We start from the raw sequence: 23,937 nt of genomic DNA, 5'->3' as shown, positions 1-23,937 counted from the left end.
GTGCTTCAGAGATGGCGCAAAACACTGCAGCTGCTAAAAGAAAGCTGGCCACATCAGAGTGAGATGAATCCATTAAACCCAGAAAGAGACAGAAAAAAAAAAATTGAATTTAGTTTACAAGGAGAAGGGGAATTTGATTTAGACTATTAGTACTTTCTCTCATAATTTAACAATCAAATAATTAATATTCAAATTTGGGGTGTTTGAATGTTGTTTGTATGGTGTGTTTTTTGAGTAGTTTTATGCTGGCACACGGAGCTTTTATACTTTTTTTAAGCTGTGAGTTGCACAATGTGGATCAACACAACTTACCGAAAATAAAAAGAATTGAATAGGAGTGAGTTTTCATCCTTTGGTGTGTGGTGGAGTTAAGGCAAATTTAATGGGTTCTTATCCTTCCTCACAGGTTTTGGGAGCAATAGTTAGACCACTCAACACACTGTCCCAGGTGGATGCAAAAGAAGCATCCTCTTGAACACAGGAGCATGATTGCTTAGATACAATGCTGATTTCCATTCTGGAGCGGGTCAGTCTGCTCCTGGTTGATCACAAGCCTGGCAGTGAAGTCTAACAAATACCTGGGGAGAGTTTATGGGGAACATTTCTGCTCCTAGCCCCACATTTCCACACTGGTTCATGCAGGAGAAAACTTCTACCTATGCTTCTGACCTTTTGCAAGTGCCATGAAGGAGCTTCTGCTTCACTCTTGATCCCTTGGAACAAGAATGTTCAGTGGGTGATCTAGGCATCACATGGGCTGGGCCACACCTTATTAGAGGGAAGTTTTCTGGGCTTAGGAACAGAGAAGTCTGAACTGTTTCTTCTCTGACTACTACAGTCAAGGTGAGCCCAGAAGGTTAAGGAGTGGTTGAAGCCCTAACATTCTTTCTTTCTTTTTCCTGCTGTGTCTCTGCAGGAGACCTCCTTAAAGCAGGCTGAGTGCATGGATGTGGATTCTGCTCTGCTGATAAGGTCTTACATCATTAGGTGTGTCTCTGAATGTGCTCTCCTCAGCCTCTTTGTAGATTTGGGATGAGGTGGGAGACTTGTGGTCTAAGCCACCTTCTCAAACATAGTTCACAAAAATTTTATATTTTGGATGCGACTATTTTGTTCAGTTATTTGTTTTGCGTGTATTCTCCTTTGGTTAAGATGGTGGCAGGGAGGAGCTGTGAGGTTAGGCTGCTCATGGAGCCTAACAATTCCAACAGAACAATTCCATTTTTCACATGGAGATGAATCTAGCTATTATAGTAGATTTTGGTGGAATCCAATACTGTTTCTATCTCAAATTGCTGACAACCAATTGATTCTGCTCTTTCCAAATTTAATATTTCTTAATTAGAGTGCCTTAACAGACAAGGTTTAAGTAAGTTGAAAGTAGAGTTAGAAAGACATTTTTGTTTTAAAAAAAAGATTCTTCATTTAACATTTAGAAACTTATATAGTTTATAGTCCCTCAATTTTGAAGCCCAAATGTACTGAAGAAAAATTCTTCTTTTAACAAGAATACTAAGAATGAATAAATATTCAAAGTTATCTATTCTTTTTTTTTTTTTTTTTTTTTGCGGTACGCCGGCCTCTCACTGTTGTGGCCTCTCCCGTTGTGGAGCACAGGCTCCGGACACGCAGGCTCAGCGGCCATGGCTCACGGGCCCAGCCGCTCCGCGGCATGTGGGATCTTCCCGGACCGGGGCACGAACCTGTGTCCCCTGCATCGGCAGGTGGACTCTCAACCACTGCGCCACCAGGGAAGCCCTATCTATTCTTTTAAAAGTAATTTTGTTGAAGAATCTGGGAACCTGAAGGCCTGCTATAACATAATGTTCTCTGTTACAGCTTAATTGAGATTTATAAGCCCTGATAATATTTTGGGGAATAGTTCTTTCCCCCACCCAGTGTCTAAGAGACATTTCTGTCAAAATCTGCTTGACATTTATGTACTTCATTTCAGAAAAATATTTCCAAGTTTATACAACTTCATGTTGTTGGGAACTCTGTCTTCTCTCCTCCTGTGTACGTTTCTTTAACTGGAGAAATATGCAGAGACCAGGGAGAGGTGAGGGGCATGGTGCCTTTCTTCGTTAGTTCATATAAAATTTTAATAATTTAATGGAGAAGTGATAGGGCAAACTATCAATATATTTCAGCTAATGAGGTCAGAGTTATTAGTTTGTAAGACACAGAATAGAAGTTACATCCTAAGAGGAATGTGAATTTATCTTGTAGACACTTAGGAGATCAAAGGAATGAATTTTCTCAGGTCTTTGATCACAGAAACTTTGCATTAAAATTATCAATAGTTGCAGCTTGGAGTGTCAGTTCTCCATCTCGTCCTCCCTGTCCTTGGTTCCAGAGCTCATACTTCTTTCCAGCTCTGAAGTCTCCATCCTGGGTTGTAGGGAGGTTTCAGCCACTGTGGCCAGCCTGCACTTACCCTGCCTCGTGAACTGACTGAACAAAATGAAAAGGCAGTGAGTGAAATTTTTCTCACAACTTACCCTTCAGTATGTTCAAGACAGAAGAGGGGACCAGTGGACCGAAGCTTGTTACTTTTTTTTTTAACTTTTTAAAAACTGATATATAATTGACATGTAGCATTTATTATTTCTTACAGTGGTACCCTCTACAAAAGAAAAGGGGGGATATGCTGTGGATAGAAGTCTAGGAACAAAGAAAGAGAAGAGGCAGAATTAGGAATCAAGGGGTATTCATCTGGGACCCTCGTCACTCTGAGGCTTTAGCTGTGAAGCCCTTTGATGGCACAGGGATGACATGGCTAGATCACAGGCAAAATGCCAGCCTTGCCTCTCTTCAGCTCTGTACAGCTTTGGGACCCTTCAATGAAGCAATGCTTAAATTAAAAAAGTGGGATCCAGTATATGTTTGCTGGGACAAAGCCAGCAAGTGGCATCTAGTGCAAGTGTAAGGCGATTGCCCTTTTCTCTGGTCACCCCTGGTTTGGGGTCCTTATTATGTACTTGTGTACATCAAGGATGAACAATCTAGAGATAAGACCTCACCTTGGAAAACAGTAAGGTCTGTACCCCAGTTTTCCTTCCTCAGAGCATGACTGGAACTTGGTGGAGTAGAAGAAGGACGAGATCCTCATTCATGCGCACATGTTTCTATATATGAGTTGTCTAATGAAATTATACAAGCCCTCTCATTCTCACTAGTTTTCAGTGAACTTTATTTCACTTTGCCGCCATAATGAAGAGCAGTGGAAAAAACATGCACTTGGAGGTTATGTCCTGGGTTCATGGTCCTTGGTCCCATAGACTCAGAGTCTGAAGAGAAAAACCAGGTATTAGGCAGTGAATGTCTTTGGGACTTAATACTGTCCAAGTGTTTACATGGAATTTAACTTTCTGTGAAATTTTTGAACTTTCATTTCTCTGTGGGAATCTACTAATGGGAGCAGTTCATATTGTTCAAATCAGGGACATTTTTATGCTAACATGTGACTTTTGGAGGGTGGGGAAAGCTAAGACGTGTTAAAAGATAAACTGAAGCACATTAAGGTTTTCAAGAGTTTATTTGTGCATACATCCATTCAAACTGGGACAGCACCAAACTGAAAGTGATTAGGAGCACTCCACCAACAGAAGCTTAGAGAGAAGTTTTTGTAGGAAAGATAGGGAAACAAAGCAAGGACAGTATTTGATTTGCTATAGCTTTCCTGGTTGCCTTATTTGGGAAATCTTAGTTGGCCGTTTGTGATTGGTTGTTCTTAAATTTCATTTTCTTGGATTTGAGCACATTGACTCTGGCTTAGGTTTGGTTTGCTTGCATAGGTGACCAAGGCATTAGAGTCACCCCAGTCTAATAGTTGCCTCATTTAATTACTTTAACAGATGGATTTATGGCAAGTTTGAAAATAGAATAGGGGGTGAATCTTTAGTTTAGTTCATTGTGTGACCTTCAAGTAAATTTAATTACAGTCCTGTCCTGGTCTATTTTAGAACCTTTGGGGGCAAAATATGAAACTGCCATCTCACTGGTCTCAGAGAGGGATTCATATCAGGAGAAAGGCCAAGTGAATGAGGAAATGGGATTTTCCTCTAACCCAGGGCCTGAATTGACTTAAGTATTTTCCGTGAAGCCCGATGGTTGAGAGAGAACTAAGGCTGGTCAGAGTGGGGCTCTAGGGAACAGGGAAGAGGAACTCTCAGCATCTCTCCTCACCCCAGGAAAGTTTCCCTTCTCGATCCTCTGAGCCCACAATCTCCACTGTCCTCTCCAAGAGCAAGGAACTCTCAAATGATTGGCTAGATTATGAAACACAGTCTATGGGTTGTAACTGGTCACATTCACTAAGGGTGGGGTTATTATGCTACACCAAGTTATTTGGCTTGGAAGTCTCTTCTCTTCAAGTTTTTCCTTCCATGAAACTAGATGGGCAAGCTGAGACAGGGGAATTTCACTGCATAAGCTCGGCCATCCTGTTTTTCTCTTTACTTCCTTCCTCTTACTGGCATGTTGCATCTTTCAGCAAGAACCTTTGACTCAGTGGCCAAAAGGTGTTAAGATCTGAATTAAGGGACAATCAAGAATTCTTCTTTGGGAGTATTTAAGTTTTGAGATCCCAACTTTGTCAGAGACCTAGTACTAAGGTTTATGTCACCAGCTAATAAAATACTGCCTTAATTTTTAATTGATATTCTTCTTTTTGTGAATACCTCCCTCAGGAATCTCATAAAGAGTAGTCATTTTTGATAGTACAGGATTTGTAATTTTGGGGAACCTTGGCTATTAGGGTGACCAGTTGTGCTGGTTTGCCTATGACTGAGAAGTTTCTGGGATACAGGACTTTCAGTCCTAAAACCACGAAAGTCTCTAACAAGGCAAGGTGAATTGATCACCCCAGCTAAAATGCCATCTTAACGCCACTAAACCCTGTGTGTGAATTTAACCCCTACTGGCTGTGCAACCTTGGATATATTACCAACCCTCTCTGAGCCTTAAGTGCCTCACATGTAGGGTTTTTATGACTATTACATTAAATTAAATTTCCCAGCATATTTCCTGGTTCATAGTAGATATCAAAGTAATATGTGCTTCTACTTAGTTTTCTTATTTTTCTTGGTACATAAGAATATTAAATGATAGTCTGAGAAGAAAACACAAGATAGGAGGAATTGAAATACTTTTCTGAATGGAAGAATTGGAAAAGTTTCCTAAACCCCTTTTCTTTTCAGCTTCCCATCCTAACAGTAAACAGTATCAGGATCGGACAATGGAATGGTGAATGTATTCCATTCCTGGAGTGAACAAGGGGCCACATGTTCAAATGACTGTAGGGGTCATGCAGGGAACATAAATGAGTGAAATAGAATGAATGGGACTTGTGGCAAACAGGAAACCCCTCAGCCTTAACAGGTTGTGGCCACATGGGAAGGAGGGTCCAGTGTGCCAGATCTTACCAGTTTTTTTCTAGAGGAACCATGTGTCTGATATTTTTATGTGAAATATACCTTTTTTCATATGTTGACATCAAGTTTAGGATTTTTAAAAACAGTGTATTAGCCAATCAAAACATTCCATAGGCCTTTAATCCTCTCACTGAGTTGCTTCTTTGGGTAAGAGAGTGAAATTGGATGTTGTAATAAGACAACCGAAGAAAGTTTATCCTGGCCAGATGGAATAATCATCATTATTAAAAGGAAACCAAAGTAATTAAATGATGACTGAAAAGAAAAAAAAAAAGATAGGAAATTGCCACGTTTTGAAGTTGGGTTATCTTGTAAATCTAACAACTCAAGACTAAACTTGTGGGGTTGCAAAATTGTAAAGGTAGAACCTGCTAGCAAAGCTTCATGAAATGCTTGCAAGCATTATCTGACAGATTTCAAAACAGTTTGAATATTAGTCATCACGGATATGTCTGCCAAAAAGGGTAGTGTGTTAAAAGAACATCTGCAACCCACATAAATACCCCCTGCTGAGTTAAACTCAGGAAATCAGCTTCAAAAGTTGAGAAGGCAAAGAAGCTGAAACAGCAGAGTTTTATATTAAGTGGTTGATAGACTTTCTCTGTGGGTAAAACTGTTATTGAGGAGCTAGTTTAGCCCCCAATATATTGTGTGTTTGACCTCTAGCTTTTGGTGACAAGATATTCTGAGGCTCTATTTGGACTCATCTTACTCAATGAATCACTTACACCATATGAATTGAATACTAATTCCATCAAGTATGGGGATACTAGATGATTATTACAACCCCTGAGTTATAATAATATCATGAAATGATGAAGAACCTCACTTAACCCTGTATCTAATTGTATCATAAGACCAATAAGGCAAACGAATCATAACAATTACTAAGAAAACAGCAGAGCCTATGGTAGTGTTGCCTTGATCTTTTTCAAAAAGCATAAGAATCTTAATTCAAACAGAACTAACCTGCCAAATGCAAGATGGTCTGAAGAATCATCACTTTCTGTGCCCTGGAATTCTGGAAACTTCATTGTTGGTGGCAGACTATTCCTCAGTGAACCACATAGGACAGAGGAGGTTTGTGATCCGTGGCAGATTCTGTGGGTCCTGAATGTCTGGACCAGGAGCTTTACAAAGAGAAATCCACAAATGTTGCATTACTGGGAATGGCTGTATGGTTTTTTCCTTCAAAGACACGTGTTTAGTTTCTTTTCTTTTTTGACTCAAAATATAAAAACAGCACACAGCTGTAGAGATAGGACAAAATTCTTTTTGTCTTGTGCTTTCATTTATTCTTGTTAAAAGAAAAGCAATTGATTCAGAGTTTAAATACTGCTCTTGTGACTACCAGTTATATAAAACCAGAGAGAGAGACAGTCATATACAAAATTATTTCTTGCTTCTAAACTTAAAAAAAAATCCTTGTGAAATCATTTTCAGTCTGTCCCCATCACATTGCTAGGCTTTGGTTGGAAAGGAAAAATCTCGAATGTGAGTGAGGTTATGATTCAGGAATTGGCTTTTTGAATTTAGAAAATGTTGGTGATGTAAGGTGATCTGCTTTATTATTAATCTACAATTCACCTGTTATGCAGCTTAAGAAGACTTGTTCTAAACGATAAGATCATGACTCAAGATCTCAGAATGACTGATAGCAGGTTTGTCCGATATGAAAGTTAATTTCATGGAATGAATCATTTAAAGACAGTAAGAGTCGATGATGAAACCACACGCTGGAGTTTGAAAAGAGACGAGGCTGCTTTAAGAGAGAAACAGGAAGTTGTAACTAGAAGCCATCTGAATACTAAGCCAAGGCAGAATGCTCATGAAGTAGCAACTTAAGTGGCAGTGTTATCCTGAAATCCTCAGGCAGCCAGACCGTCTTAGGCAAACCTTGATAAAACAGTCCTTATCCAGGTTTTTATCTAAGGAATCCCGAGTAGACTGGAGAATGGAGAGACAGCAAAGGTTCATGTCAGAGAGGGACGAGTATCAGTTTCAACATCAGGGAGCGGTGGAGCTGCTTGTCTTTAATTTTTTGCTCATCCTTACCATTTTGACAATCTGGTTATTTAAAAATCATCGATTTCGCTTCTTGCATGAAACCGGAGGAGCGATGGTGTACGGTGAGTGCAGAAACTGTAGGATTGATGTGAAACTTGTTGCTTGGGCGTAATTAGAGACTTGTGCTCAGATGGCAAAGTACCGAAACTGGAGAAAACATGCTGATTGAAATGTCATTAGCTTGATGAAAGGTGCTGCAGCATAATGAATGCTCATCTCTATCCAGATGAGCTGCCAAAATTTGCCTTGTCACAAGAGTAAATGTCACAGTCATGTTCTCACGCGGCACATAATGCGAGTCTGTTGACAGATGCAGGTCCATTGTCATGTGGGGAGACAAACAGGGCTAGCTGTTTGTTTTTGTAATGATAGATATTGGGAAGTCACAGAGAGCAGCCTTCTTTCACTGGAGGGGCTGATGAGCTTTATAAAGTTCTAGAAATAACATCACTTAAACATGTATTGAGTAAATCCTCTTACATCAACCAGTTTCAAGAAGAAAACTTGCAGAAACGTATGTATTCCACCCCTACTATTGGAGTAATTTTGTTCAAATCTATTTTAATTATATGAGCATGTTTTATTTTCTTATAGTACACAAGTTTCTTTATGCAGTGCTCTTCATTTCTTAGCCTGATTTCATAATTTCTAGTTTATAGTTATTATTAGTATGATTTACTATGTATCTTCTTTTTTGGAGGGAGGGACAAGGTGTGGAAAAGAATTTAACCTTTTAAACTCCCAAGGTATTGCTCTTTCTGTGCAACTTACCATGTCATTCCTTTCAGAAAGCTTAATAAAATATGACAGAGATTATCCAGTATGTACTCTCATCTTTTAAAGTAAAGTGTAAGACACTGGTGGTTTTAAAACTGATCTGATTTATGAAATAGTTTGCTTTACCACTCTTAGCCAGATAATGGATAGGAACTTTGAACACAATGGAAACAGCTGAGGCATTGTTATAAGTCATAGTAAAGAATATACTTTTATATTTCACTTCCCTTAATTTGGAAGTCCTAAAGCCTTTTATACCCCCGAGGTTCAGGGAACAGGATCAGTGCACATTTTTTATGCTAACCATATGATGTCCTGATGATAAGAATGTACAGTCATGATTTGAGACCATAAGAAATCGGATGCCTTAACTGGATCCCACTGTGAGATACTTGAGCTAGAAGGCAGAAGTTTTAGGCTAAGCAGTGTAATTTCTTTCAGGAGACTGATGTGCTGGTCCATTCAGAGCACAGTTAAGTTCCTTTCCATTGAGGGACTTAAAAAACATAACAAAACTCTCATTTGAGGGGAAAAACTTACGATCAGGTTAAAGAGAAATAGTCAGAGAGAAGGGAAGTGACACCACCAGATGGAAAGCCCGCGGCGCCAGTCACTGCCCTTCTCCGCCATCAGCGGACCAGGCTTTCTACTGACTCTTCTAATAAATAATCAAAGAGGATATAGGATGTAATCTGAGAAGCCAGAAACAATGTAATTCTTGGCATTAAATTAAAGGGCTATATATAGTTTAGCAAAACCACACTGGTTTTAAAATTATAAACCTTTATTAGAGGGGAAGATTTCTTCACAGCCCTGAATTTGATTGAACTATGACTCATTTACCAATTTCAGCTTATCTATGATGGAGATACTATTTTGTAAAACTTTTGATTAAACTTTGGTGACCTATTAAAATTCAGACATACTTTGTACTCACGACACATAAATGTAACTTTTACTTTTTAACATGAAAATTCCCAGATTAACTTTAATCCTTAAAAACTGCATGAAATACTTTTAAGTTGTGGTTGAAGTCATAAAATATTAGCACATTTACTGTATAGCACAGGAAACTATATTCAATATCTTGTAATAAACTATACTGGAAAAGAATTTTTAAAAGATTCGGTAATATATATACATATATATATGTGTGTGTGTGTGTGTGTATGTGTGTGTGTATATATATGTAAAACCGAATCGCTTTGCTGTACACCTGAAACTAATGCAATATTGTAAATCGACTATACTTCGATAAAGAAGAAAAAAAATTAACACATTGAGCAATAGTTGAGATAGCGTTTCTCTAAATTGCTATTCTTAAGGCAGTTTAAGCTTAAGGTTTGTGTGGGATTAAGTTGAGCTATCTGATTTCTGTCCTTTTATAAATTTTTTATATGGGAGTTATTGAAAGCAAGTTCTGAAACACTACAATGTATAAGGATTATAAAAATTATGGAGACATCTATATATATGTATAACTATCCCATTACTAGAATTTTTAGTATCCTTGAGTTATCTTGAACTGTATAAATCAGTGAAAAGACTTTTATTTTAGTGTTGTTTAGTTTTTTTATTGGCATAGGATTATAATTGTTGGAATTTAAGGAGATCTTAAAGGTTATTTTCTCTAGCCACCTCATTATACAGAGGAAGAAACTAAATCTCAAAGAAGTGAACTTCCCCCAAACTGAATAGCTACTCATGGCGGCGTCCATGTGATTTTACTCATCCACATGTCTAATAAGGTTCATGTTCACCTCAAAAGAGTTCTCACTGATAATCTCTGAAAATAGTCCATATGGATAGCACTGGTAACATCTCATATTTCTTCTTCAGGGATGATCTAAATGTTATGTCTAAAATATTTATTAGAGACTTTCTGTCAGTGATGTAATAAAATCGTCTGAAACTACAACAGAGAAATAAGATGGGACATTCAGATAAACCTTTTTTGTTGTTTTATTGGAGTATAGTAGCTTTACAATGTTGTGTTAGTTTCTGCTGTACAACGAAGTGAATCAGCTATATGTATACCTGTATCCCCTCCCTCTTGGACCTCCCTCCCACCTACCCCCCCCAACCCACTCATCTAGGTCACCACAGAGCACCAAGCTGAGCTCCCTGCGCTATACAGCAGGTTCCCACTAGCATGGTAAGGGGAAGGGAAATGCCAAGTGAATGAATCTGCCAGTAGCTGTAACTGAATTTGAAATTCATATACTGGGAAGGAGTCAGAGATTGTAGGTCCAGCATCCTCATCTCACAGGTAAGGAAATGAAGACTTAGAGATATGAAGGTCATGTAATTAGCCACCAAGCTGGGCTATCTATGTATCTCTATTAAGAGATGCTGAAGATATTTTAAAATAAATAAATTCTTTCAATGATTGTCATAGAGAGAAAATGTATCTGTGAGATCCAGATGCATCCTCATATTGTTTATGCTTTCAAGATTAGTCAGATAGATTCTATTTTCCAGAAAGTCCAAAAGAATGAAATTTCAGAGTAAGACCAAACAAACCCCTTCATCACCAGAGGATGGAAGCCATGGCTCTTGCGAGAGTTCTGCCAGGGGCCTGGTGATAATCAATGGGGAAGAAAAGAAACAAAACTATGGTTCACGTTGAACTTTTAAAACTTTTTTTTATCTTCAAGGAGATGAACACTTGAAAGTAAACTGTACTTCAGTCAGCTCCATCTTACAGACAGATATGCTTGTAATGAAACATCTTCTAAAATTGCTTGGTCCTATACCTGACGCTTATCAATGAATTTGACTAATAGTTCCCCTACTAGACTGACTACTGCTCTTACTCTCGTCAACTATTTGTATAACGTTTCATTTTCCTCTGCATCAAGAACCATAAATATTTTTCTATGGCCCTGGATTTCCTGTTTCAGCCCAGCCAGCCTTTTGCCTTTCTGTCACTATTCTGCCAATATGTGTCAGTTATCCTTTAGAAGACACACTAGATGTTGATGCATTTTATCTGTATATGGGGAAATCCAATTTAAAAAATTTAGGGAGGAGTGTCTTAGGAAATGAGCAATTAAATAAAATTGAGGAGAAAAGGGACCAAACAGAACATTTAACTGCTCTTTTATAGTTATTGTTAGGAACCATTTCCACGTTGTTAACCTTATATTATATGAAGTGTTGTAGAGGCCAAGAAAAATCATGGGTGGTGTTTGATTTGACTCTGGAGTTCATTGGAGATAATTCTGATACTCCAGATACAAATAATCTATCTTTCTTGGTATCAAGTGTCCTAGGATGCTTTTAAAAATTAGTGGCAGCATTTTAACAATATTTTTGCTTCACCAGGAACAGTGGTTGGTAATTGTGTCTCATGACATTCTACAGCTCTCATTATTTCAAAATCAAAGGATTAGAATCCATAACTAGCTTAAAGTATAAGCCATGATGATATTCATTTAAATTGGACTAAAAGCTTAAGAGACTACTAATGGTCAAAATATTGACTGGCAGCAGATGGTGCACTTAGCGCTGCTCACTTAAGGCCCTGTATCCATTGCTCGTTGTTCGTAAAAGAAAAATTGCTCCTTGTTCCCTGATAGCATTAACAATTCCATTACACATCACTGGGGGCTCCCTTACTTTGTAGGACATTCATAATGCCATGCATTTGAGGGTTGGGATCTGAGTTTAGGGACAGACCAATTTAAATCTCTTAGAATTCTACCTTTGATTTCACAGCCTTATAATATAAGGGACAGTCTCCAAATACAAGGGGAAATCTTGCTCACTGTTCAGTGGGCTGAAGGGAAATTTTAAGCCACAAAGTTTAGATTTTGAATTCATTAAACTATATTATATTAACCTATTAGATTATGTCTGATCCTCTAAGAATATATTTAGCAGTTTAATAAGGCCAATTGAGTTCACTCAACAGCCTGTTTTTCAAGATTTAAAGAAAACATAGTTACATAGTCAAGCACTAAGGTTTTAAAAGCTATTTTTCTTAAAAAATCATAAGGCATTAATTTTATCCTAGCACTGCTTGGAGGTTCCTCAGGATAAAATAGGCTTGGTGGACATGATGTGGCTCTCCCCTACTCATCTGCTTCAGTCCAGCCCTGCCTCCTTGACTGCCAGGCCCATAGGAGATGTTGACTGCCACTTCACACCCTTCTCCCTGCCTGGAAGGCCCTCCTGAGGCTTTTACTTATTCAAATGTAGCATGCTTTATAGAGAAAGCATTGGATGCTCTCTTGGGGATCTGGGTTTTTAAATCCTTATGATTTTCTCTTTTTTTCAGTAGCTAGATGCATTACTTTGGGCAAGCGATTTAATCTCTAGCCCTAGTTTTCTTATCTATAAAATGATGAAAAAATGAAATAGATTTCACTAACCTTCCTTCCAGCTTCAAAAGTCCTTCAAAATTCAGGCCAAGACTGACATTAGCCATCAGGCAACTCTCAGCCACTCCAACTCACACCAATAGCTTTTTTCCCCTACCAGCCTGTAATGACATCCGAGTCTTTCTCCCAGATGGGATTTTAATTAGTGTTATTTTACCATTCTTACTTCTTCCAGTCCTGCTCTGATTTTATATGGAATGCTCAGTAAATCCTGTTGAATTCATGTTAGAAAGGCAAAGAGAGAAAGTTATACCATCAGAACAGTGAGGTCTGGCTGTGGATTTGGGGATCTGTGGATGCATGTCATATGAAAACCAGAGTGGCTCTAGTTTAATTTGAAGGGATCTGCAGGAAAGGTAATTAGGGTTAAGAGCCTTGTAAAACTTGCTTTCCCTCTTAGGGGAAAAAAAGGTTGGTTTTAAGAAGCTTTGGAGATCAGGGCAAGGTTTTCCATGCTGTAAAGTGTTAGCCAAAGAAAGTTTGAAAAAGTGGAAAAAATCAAAGATGTATTGCTCTGTGTAGGTTTTTAAAATTTGATTTTAAGAAAATAACTTCCTATATATCCTGCTGTGCTTCTGAATTACTAAGGAGCTACAGAGGAAGCCCATAGAGCAAACTACTGTGTTGCCTCAAAGGATCCCATCTCAGATTCTAAAGGCTAATGAGTGTGCACATCAAGAAAATGAATTTTTGATTTAAACTGTTTATGGAGATATTATATATAGTCTAAATGGTTAGGCAAGTGGTAACATGATAAACTAATATTTGCTAAACATTTATTATGTCAAAATAACATATAATAAAAATAACAATATAACAAGTAACAATAATAAAAATAGCTAACACAAATAGCATTTACAGTATGAATTATGCTGTCATAAGTACTTTACATATATTAACTCATTTAATCCTCACAACAACCATTTTTTATGTGGGGAAACTGAGACGCCAAAATTTTAGTAACCTGCTTAAGGTCACACATGTACTAGATATCTAAGCTGGGACTCATACCTTGGCAGTTTGTCTCCATAAGGCCACTGGGTATCACAAACATGGGTGTGTTTGTGTGTGCATGTGTGTGTTGCATGGGGGAGGTATTGTCATTTTTATGTTACAGATGATGAAACCAACACTCAGAGACATAAAGTGACTTGCTGGTAACCACCAGGGCTGAACCTCAAACCCACGATCATAAAACCCATACTTTCACCTGTATCACACATTTAGCCCTAGAAGTGTTGCTGTTACTTAATAAATGTCTATTTTGTGCCAGGTGATAGTACTTTAGAAAGTTTATAAAAGAAAGACAGAGATTGAAAGATCTAACTACATACTAACCCTCATGGCTAATCATCACCATATCCATGCAGAATAGGTCTGAGGCTCTTCAGTTTGTATATAAGGAAACAGAAACTCAAAAAATTTACAACTATGGCCAAGGCTGCCCACAATAATTGGGAGAAATACCATTTTTGGAAGCTAGTGCTCTCAAATTCTGGCCACAGTTGTCCTCTCATCAAAGTCTGCTGTTGGTATTTAACTCTCCCAGGAAGTTAGGAGTGAGGAGAGGTTGGGAAAGGGAGGTGGGTCGTTAAGTTTTCTTTTTACCTTGAGGCCTCAGAAACATTATACTGTCCATAGCAAAAAGCCCAGCATGGGAAAGGCAGTGGGAGCAATATTGTGAAAGCACATCCATGCCAAGCAGCTGGGTTGAAATGTCCCAGTGAGAGTGATGAGGCTGACCCGGAAACTACCTGCCCCAGCATCAGGGAAGGTGGTGTTGCAAGTCCACAGTGATTCTGGTTTTAAATGCCTGTGGTTGTCAGAATGGGTGGGGAAGGAACTGCAAATGCCTTATTCCTGTGGAGTGTGCAAAACTAGGCTTTCATCTAATCTGAGTTTAATGGAATTAAATTTTTGGAAGAGACTGAAGATAAAATTAATTATTCCTCTGGGCTCTCCAAGCTTGATGAAACCTGTGTGCATGAACCTGAGGTGACATGGCTTTTGATGGAGTTCTATGACTGTGATGGCAGTCGTATTGGTAGAAACTGCTGTCTTACAAGACAGTGCTTCTCACAGTAGGGTTCCAGAAGCAGCAGCAGCAGCATCACCTGAAAACTTGTTAGAAATGTATATATGTGGCCCCCAACCCAGCCTTGTTAAGTCAAAAACTTGGAGTCCAGCAGAGCAGTGGTTTAATGAAACTTCCAGAGGTTTCTGATGCACTAAAGTCTGAGAACTACTCCACTAGGAAAATGAAACATGCAGTTTTTCTGGTTTTGTCTCCTTTTCTCCTATCTTTTTTCTTTCTCACTTCATTACCCTGCTGTGATGAAGAGAGAGTTTGGGAGACAATCTCCATGTATTGGAGAGTCCCTTCCTCTTTCACTATCTAGAATACTTTGTGATGTTTCCACCTCTGGTTTGAGAAAAAATAGACTGTTCTGTGTAAACATTATAAAAGAAATCATTTTGTTTTAGTCAATATTTATCTAGTTAGATATCTCTATATTTCTTTTGTAAACTTCCTAAGATGATTTCAAGGAAGGGTATTAGCTACATATAAGCTGTGGCTGAGATAGTTTCTAGAGAAAAGTTACCTATAGTGCTATGTTAGGAATCCTGGAGTGCTGTGAAATGTGTGTGTTTGTTGTATGCACGAGTGTGTGCATGTGTGTGTTGTCTGGTATGCACCAAGGATGGATGTGCACATCGGGCAGCCTACCATGGTGGAAGATCTCATGGTTGGGACTCTGTCATTTCGCATATGACTCTAACCTGTGAGAAGATAGAACTTTGAATGGATGAAGCATCCCAAGGTGGAACAGCTTCATGGACCACTTTCCACCTTGGAATATCATGGGATACTCTTGCGGGCAGATGCCCCAGACAGACCTGTTCTGAAATCGTTATGGGATGCTTTTCTTCAGCAAAGCAAGTTGATAGTGAACCAGCACAAAGCAATAAATTATGTCCCTTTTAGCAACACCCACACCTTCCTTTAGTCCTTTGAATTTAGAAGGTTGGTGGGAGAGCAGAGAGGGAACAAAAGCCCTAAATAGCCAGAAGGCATTGTATATTTTTACTTTTGGTTCTATCCCTGACTAATCTCAGTGTAAAACTAAACTGCTAAAGGAAAATGTTAGGGAATGCATTTAGCATGTGAAACTCAATCCCATACCATCCCTCTAAATCAGTGTTCTGACAAAGGCTTTGATAAGATGGTAGAGGTGGATAAATATCAAACAGTTAAAAATTGTAGCGATAACACGTAATATCTAATATTTGTGAATGCTATCTTACAGTTAAATGGTGTCCACTGACTTGGCTTCCTTCGAATATTTATCACACCCTTTCCTTCTTCATTTCCACATTTGGATCCCTAGTTCATATTTTTTTAATCTGAGTGACTGAAATAACATCTTAGATTCCCTGCCTTAAAGAGTCTCCCACTATAAAAAGTCTTAAGAGTGGTAAAGAACACTCTTCCTTGGCTTTATTTTATTCCTGTCATCTTGAAATTCCTCTACTCAAATTCCTTTGCTAAATTCTTTTTCATATAAGTAGACACTATTTCTGATGTTGACTTCCTCTCCATGTTCCCACTGTATCTCAGTTCTCTTTTCTCTCTTCGGATAATTTTCTCCAAATGCTCTTTCCTCTGCCCCGAAACAGAACAAATCTGCCTCTTCAAAAGGAGCTCACTCGGTTCTTCCTCAGGATCTTCTTGGCAACCATCTCTCCCTCTTGAACACCCTCTTTTTCTCAGCTGCACTGGGGTCCTTGATCTCAGGTGCCCTAGTGGGCCACCCAAACTGCTCGATGTTCCCGATTAGCACCCCACTTATTGATTTCCATGTGCTTCTCCCTATAAAGTCCACGCCCTCTTCTCTCTCTTGCAAATCCTGTGCATCCTTAAGAAGCTCCTCTGCGAAGCCTTCCTTAATACTGTAGGGGGTGGAGTTAGTCGATCTCTCCTTTGGGGTTCTTTGGGACTTTGTACATTCACTTGTTAAAAAAAAACTGTATCTGTTAGGATGTGTTCAACTGCTAGTCACAGGAACCCTAACTCAAACAGACTTAAGCAATATGGCAATTTATTATCTCCCATAACTAGAAGTCTAGAGAAGCGTAGTCTTCAGGGCTGGCTGATTCAGCAACTGCTGTTGTTTAAAAGGACGCAGGGTTTTTTTTTCCTTTTCTCCGCTCTGCCATTCCCAGTGCTGACTTCAATGCCAGGCTGGGCGCGAGGTGGGCATGGCAGTTCCTGGTGTCCTGACCAGGCACAATAATAGCCTGAGGAAGAAGAGAGCTCATCTCTCCTCTGCCCCTCTTTTAGGATGTCAAAACTTTTCTAAGAAGCCTCCTAGCAAGCTTCTCTTCACATTTTATTGACAGGAATAGAGTTACATGCCTTCTAGCACCAATTATCGGCAAGGGGAATAGAAACACCCTTGGAACTGAGAGAGAGGTCAACTTACCCTGAGCACATGTGGGGAGGGATCGTTAGCCGAAGAAATCAGGGTTTTGTTGGGAAAAAGAGGGGATAGATGCTGAGTTGCCAATCAGCAGTGTCTGATACCCTTACTAAGTTGAAATATCATATTACGTAGTTTAAGGATTTATCTTGTTTTTTCAGTAAGAGACAATACCTCATTTATTTAGCTTATTCTTCGTAGCCACTCCGTGCATAGAGAGTGAAAGAACTACAAAACTCAGTTCTTCAATCTTCATGTATTAACTACATTTTCTTGAGGCTCCTAAATTCTCTCCAGTGTCACGTGGCACTTAAGTATACCTGTGTGACAGTCTGATTAGATGCATGTGTACAGTTGGGCTTGTTGCTTTATGTGACTCCTACAGGAAGAGAATCTGAAAGGAGCCCGCTGGAGTGTGCCATGCAGTGTGGCAGTGTGTGTGATAGTGTGTGAACACAATCATTGGTCTGAACATAGACAAAGAGGTTTCAACATGTGGTGTTTTAAAAACCATCCTGTTATCCATTTCATTATATATAAATATGATCATTATCTATAAAAGTAAATCCCCATCTATATTCCTCTGAGAAAATTCTCTTTAGGATAACATTTCAGCATCATGTAGAATGACTAAATAAGATGCAGGGGAACTGGTTAGGAAATGCAGGCTTAATATAAGAAGACACTTAGGACACCTTTGTACCTTATTCTTACTGGAAATCAGGATCACAGGATTGGGCAGAAGGAAGAGGACTGGTAGGATTAAAATATTTTAATATTTTATGATCAGGGCCATATGTTGTTCATTTTTATAATTCCCACAAGTCCTAGAGCAAAGCCTTCCATGTCTGTAGCATGAAAGCAGAAGGAGGGAGGGAGTGGGGTTTTCTCATATTTTCAGTGTGGAGAATGGAGAGCCAGTCCAGAAAGAGGAGGCTCATATTTCTAAATGTCTCGCAGTTTGAGTACTCATGAGGCTCTTTCCTCCTTCCTTCCTCCGTCCCTCCTTTCCTCTCCCACAGACATCACCGTGTCAACTGTATGTCAGGCATCTGCTCTGAGAGTTATATTGCAAGCTCTGTAAGGACAGGAACATCACGACATTTGGTGTGCTGCTCCTTACATGTGACATTTCAAAATGTCGGTCACTGACTAACTACATAAACTCAGAGGATCCTTTTCTTCTTGAATCCAAGGGAGTTTGTGGACTTGGAGAAAGTTGGGTTATAACTGCCTAAAGTGTTTGGATTTTCTAGAGAAAAAAAGAGATGAAGAATAGCACAGCTTCTGCCCTAAACAGTCTCATTATCCAGTGGGGGTGACAAAGCCAAAGTCTACAGAGCAGTGCTGAACAGTATATATCTTTATATAAAATGGGGCCAAAAAGGGTGTGGTGCAAACTGTAAGTACTCAAAGATTAGGGAACTTAGTGAGTACAGGCTGCATCAGAGCACAGGTCCCCCAGCTGGGACTTGAGATGGACTTTGTAAGACTGTGAGGACCTTAGGGATGAGGCCTGTTGTCCAAGATCTGTCTTGGGAGTTTGTGTGCTTCTGGGGCAAGGTCAGTGTTCACTAGAAAGCAAGTTCCCACTGCTGTCACCCTATTTGCCCAGATGCTCAAATTTGTAGACCCAGGGGATGCATCTGGACTAGAGTTTCTGCTTGGAGAAGGTAATGCCACCAGCCGGCCAAGTGACAGAGCTCAGCAAAGTGTCATGCTTGTGAGGATACAACCTGGGGTCAGGGCTACGCACACATGTGTTTGTGGTATTGCTTTGCTGGGACAGGCTACCTCCTTTTCTCCCCGGGCAGGTAGGGTTCTGGTTCATGGCTTACCAAAGAGAGTAGTGGTTTGTGTCCATAAGTCATGGTAGACAGTCCCCTCTTTTCTTCTGTGCACAAGTGGTTGATGCTCTCTTTACCCTGTATCTTTGTGGGAGTATAAAAATAACCCCTTTTCATTAGCATTTTCTTCCTACTAGCAATCCTACCTTACCTGTCACCTGCTCTCATGCAATACTGGGCTGGAGTGTGTTAACTCAATATTCTACGTTTGTGTCAGCATACAGCTAAAGCTCTGAGTGGCTGTCAAAAGCATTATGAGGCTCTATGAGTAGGTGTCTCGCCTCCAACATTAAGGATTTTCTCATTGCTGCTACTGCACACAAATGGGTGGATGCATTTGTTAACCGAGTGCATGGTGAGGCTGCAGCTTCCCCACTGGCCCTTGTACTGTGCCAAGATGTTGATTCCTCTCAACCCTTGTGATTGGGGAGAACGAAGGCCAGGGCCTTCTGTCTAGTGTGTTAATTTGGGTCCTCCAAGAAGCAGATGCCGGAGAGAGATTAGCTGTGCAAAAGATTTATTGGGGGAAAATTCCTTTGAGGAAAAATGGGGAGGGAGACTGCGGCTGCTGAGCCAGCTATCAGGTCTTGGAGCAGCCCACCCAGCCCCTGTGGAGAGAGGGAAGGAGAGGAGGCTGCGTAGGAAAAGGTTTAGGCTGCGGTGCAATTCTAAGAAAGGTTGGGCAAACCTGACGCGGAGGCTTTGAGCCATGGTGACCCTTCAGAGGAGTCCCATCTCCCTGTCTTAGTGCCCCTGCTGCGATCAGTCATTGGCTGGCTTCAGCATGACTGCAGTCGTGAATTCCAGACCATCGGTCAGACTACACGCTCCTCATAGTGGGAGATCTATCTGCAAGGTGCATTTTCATGGCTCTTACATCTGGTCATCTCTGGCAGCGAGCAGCTTACTCCCCTTACTCCAGTGTGCCGCTTCTCGAAGGCTGGAACCAGAGAGGTACAGAGGGCCAGGCACCGCCGTTTAGCTTTTGAGGCATTGTATGAATTTAACCACAGAAACCCAGGTACTAAGCACTTGTTATTATGACAAATACTTGTTTCCCCTGCTTGAGAAGAAACGATGGACACTTCATGTTTACTTCTTGTTACTGCACTGAAGGCATATTGCAAAAATAAGCGGCTCACAGCTCACCCTTTGGGAATTTCAGATGTTATCAAAACAGGTTCTCTCCATTCAGGCCCTATGCATGTAGTACCTTGTTTCCCTTCTTTATATTCCACTTAGCAGAAAGCAGAGGTCATAGTATCATTCATGGTAATTGCCAAGTAACTCTTAGAAAACGAGTCCTTCCTAGGATTCCACTAGAGTGTTGGAAAAGTGATGTTCTTACGCAGGCACCCTAAACCATGTGCAGTGTATGTGGTGTGTCTTCCCTTCTCTTTCCTGACTAGTTTTATTGTAGTCATTTGACACTGCACATCGAAGGCTGCCCACTTTTCTGTGATGGGTCAAGTGCTCATGATGGTTACATACCCATCACTTAGTTTTTCTTGCTGGCAAAGGTTGAGATAAAATATTTCTCACTATTATGGGGGAGTGGGCCAAATACTGAAGCAGGAACAAGTAAGGTAAAAATATTTTTGACAGAAATCTGCTTTCATTCTCACCTATTACTCTAGTTCTCTACATTACTGCCAAAGTGATAGATCTTATATGAAAATCTGACTGTTTTACTGTCCTGCCTAAAATCTTTCAATAGTTCTATATTACCATTGGGTTAAAAATAAAAACTTCTTAGCACGACAGAGGAGTCTCTTTATGACCTGGCCCCTGTGGTCTAGATTTTCTCTCTCTTTGTCTCTGTCTCTGTCTCTCTCCACCTATTCTCTTCTTACTCCACTGCTGATTCCCTAAATCCATCAGATTTCTTAAATTCCTCTGTATTTATACATTATATTATTAGTTTATCCTAGTGAGTGTTAACACAGAACCACTCACATTTCAGTGACTACACAAGTGAAGTTAACTCTTCAGTCAAGTAACAGTCCAGTGCAGGTTTTCCTGGTTGGCGGATGGCTTTCCCCCACCAGGGATGCAGACTTCTTCAGTGTGGTGACTCTGTCTACCTATAGGGCCTTTGTTTCCGCCCCATCCATATGATAAATGGGGAAAGAGAAGGGAGAAAACTCACCTACTTCTTCAGTGCTGTGGCACACATCACTTTTGCTTATATTCCATAGGTGAGAACCCAACCAAATGCCAGAGAGCTGGAAACACAATCTCTGGCCAAGCAGCCACTTCCTGACAACTATTCTACACATTGGCAAACAAAAATACTAGGGAACATTTATCTGTCTCTGCTGTTACGTGCTGCCACCCACATGTGCAGCCTGGATCCCAACTCATTCCCTGATTCAGGTCATCTGGACAAATCTTATGTGACCTTTTAAGATTCATCTAAAGCTTTGCATCATTCACAGAGCTTTGGAGTGTCTCCTCTCTGTACTCGTATAACACAGGGTACTTACCGGCTGTCATAGCACACGTCACATTGTATTATAATTGTTTGCTTATGGATCTTCATTTTACAAACTTCAGCTCCTGTAGGACTGGGACTGTATTTTTATTTTAAGTCTATAAATATCTGAAGCAAAATATGCACCCAACAAATGTTTTATTGAATAAATGAAAGGCCATTAGATGACTAGATTTACAAAAGAGTGGTAAAACCTCCAACCTTTGATGTTTTAAAGAGTGAACTGTGGATTTATCCTAAAACAAATACATCAATCCTAATTTTAAATTGAGGAATGTGTGGACCTCTAAAGTTTCTTTGTGATTTTGTTAATAAATCCACAATATTAAGAGAGTTCACATTTATCAGATTACCATGAGCATCCTAACAGAGTCTGTAAACTCAAAAGTCAAGGATTGTCACTTGAGTTCAACTCTTTGCTAAGGGACTATTGTATCATTAGAATGCGTTTGGCTGCAGGTAAGCAGAAACTTGATTTTATATTGTTTGAAAAATTAGAAAATGTATTATGTCACATAACAGGAAGTCTAAAATTAGGGTAGCTCCAGGATAGGTTGATCCAGGGCTCAGTGAAGGCATCCAGGACCTGGGTTCTGTCTATATCTCAGTCCAACCATCCTCCGTATATTGACTGTGTCCTTGGACTGTATCCCCTCGAGGTCACAAGATACCTGCCAGCAAAAAGTGGAGAAACATATTGCCTTGATCATATCCTGAGGGAGAGAATAAGAACACTTGTCCCCTAACCACAGTATATAAGTGCAACCTTTTAGTCTGATGGGGCTGTCTCAGATATGTGCTGATCTGTGGACCAGAAACTTTCTCCAGGGGAATTCCATCTCCTGACTGATTAGATTACTCAGTATCTCTCATGGAGCCAAGGTTTTCTTGAGCACTTGGATGGATAGAAGAGGTGGGTAGCTTGTCTCTCCAAAATCTGTGGGTCCATTAGGAAGGAAAAAAGGAGAAGTATTAACAGTGTCCATCGCAAATATTTTAACAATACAGTCTATTGAGTTGAGCTGGTATCTATGGAAGAGTGAACAATTTTCTAAACCAGGCAACGACCCTTTCTCCTGCCACCTATACAAGTTACAAATCATATATTTGAAAGCATCTAGTAATGAACATTTTAGATTACAGTTCTCCAGTGCAATTATTTATTCTTTATTTTAGGCCTTGTAATGGGATTAATTTTACGATATGCTACAACACCAACTGATATTGAAAGTGGAACTGTGTATGATTGTGGAAAACTGGTCTTCAGCCCTTCAACTCTGCTGATTAATATCACTGACCAAGTTTATGAATATAAATACAAGAGAGAAATAAGCCGGCACAACATCAATCCTCATCAAGGCAACGCTATACTTGAAAAGGTAAGGATCCTCCCTCTCTGGTCACATATTTTTGTTTTCCAGTATAAATAATTGCATCATATATGAGCCACCATAAGTAACGCATCCATACACATACATATGCCTTTTTTCAACACCACACTAATGGGGTGATTTAGCTAAGTGGTTAATGCCTTGATATACTCTGATTGTAAGTTCAGTTGACTGTATTTTTTTCTAGAAGTTGGAAAAATAATGCTTTTTATTATAACTGTTTTGCAAGCCACAGTTACATTAGGTAAAAAGATAATAGTAATTAAGCTGACTCTGCCTTTCATGTTACTTGATTCAAGTTTTCACATGTTTTTTTTTTTTAATTTTTGGTTGCATTGGTGTTTTTTTTTTTTTTTAATTTTTGGTTCCGTTGGTTGCTGCACGTGGGCTTCCTCTAGTTGCAGTGAGCGGGGGCTACTCTTTGTTGTGGTGCACAGGCTTCTCCTTGCAGTGGCTTCTCTTGTTGCAGAGCACGGGCTCTAGGAGCGCAGGCTTCAGTAATTGTGGCACACGGCCTCAGTAGTTGCGGTGCTTGGGCTCAGTCGTTGTGGCTCACGGGCTCTCGAGCACAGGCTCAGTAGTTGTGGCGCACGGGCTTAGTTGCTCCACGGCATGTGGGATCTTCCCAGATCAAGGATGGAACCTGTGTCTCCTGCATTGGCAGGGGGATTCTTAACCGCTGCACTATCAGGGAAGTGCCACATGTGTGTTTTAAGTGTTGTTGTATATATTACCAGCTGGCCATGCAGTTTAAATCTCCCTTAAGTCAAAAGGAAAACGGAGGGCTTCCCTGGTGGCGCAGTGGTTGAGAGTCCGCCTACCGATGCAGGGGATACTGGTTCGTGCCCCAGTCCGGAAGGATCCCACATGCCGCGGAGCGGCTGGGCCCGTGAGCCACGGCCGCTGAGCCTGCACGTCTGGAGCCTGTGCTCCACAACGGGAGAGGCTACAACAGTGAGAGGCCCACGTACCGTAAAAAAAAAAAAAAAAAGAAAGAAAGAAAGAGCCCTGACTTCATTAAGTTGAACTCCATCATTTTATAGATGAGTAAAAGAAGAAC

The 23,937-nt window shown here is 40.0% G+C and overlaps 1 protein-coding gene across 2 annotated transcripts in view; it reads left to right on the top strand.

The window, feature by feature from the left end:
* Nucleotides 1–7,389: 7,389 nt before the first annotated feature.
* Nucleotides 7,390–23,937, top strand: part of SLC9A9 (solute carrier family 9 member A9) — a gene marked incomplete at both ends in the record, with an annotated part of 530,059 nt that continues 513,511 nt past the window's right edge. For both annotated transcript variants that reach the window (XM_079704728.1, XM_079704727.1), the window contains 2 exons: nucleotides 7,390–7,564; nucleotides 22,663–22,865. In XM_079704728.1, the coding sequence (XP_079560854.1) occupies nucleotides 7,390–7,564; nucleotides 22,663–22,865 (378 nt within the window). The remainder of the gene's footprint in view (nucleotides 7,565–22,662; nucleotides 22,866–23,937) is intronic.

This window comes from Hyperoodon ampullatus (genome assembly GCF_949752795.1).
Source record: "Hyperoodon ampullatus genome assembly, chromosome: 5".
NCBI classification, from domain to species: Eukaryota; Metazoa; Chordata; class Mammalia; order Artiodactyla; family Ziphiidae; genus Hyperoodon; species Hyperoodon ampullatus.
The sequence above is the reverse complement of the archived record's forward strand: the minus strand, read 5'-3'. Positions and strand labels throughout refer to the sequence as shown.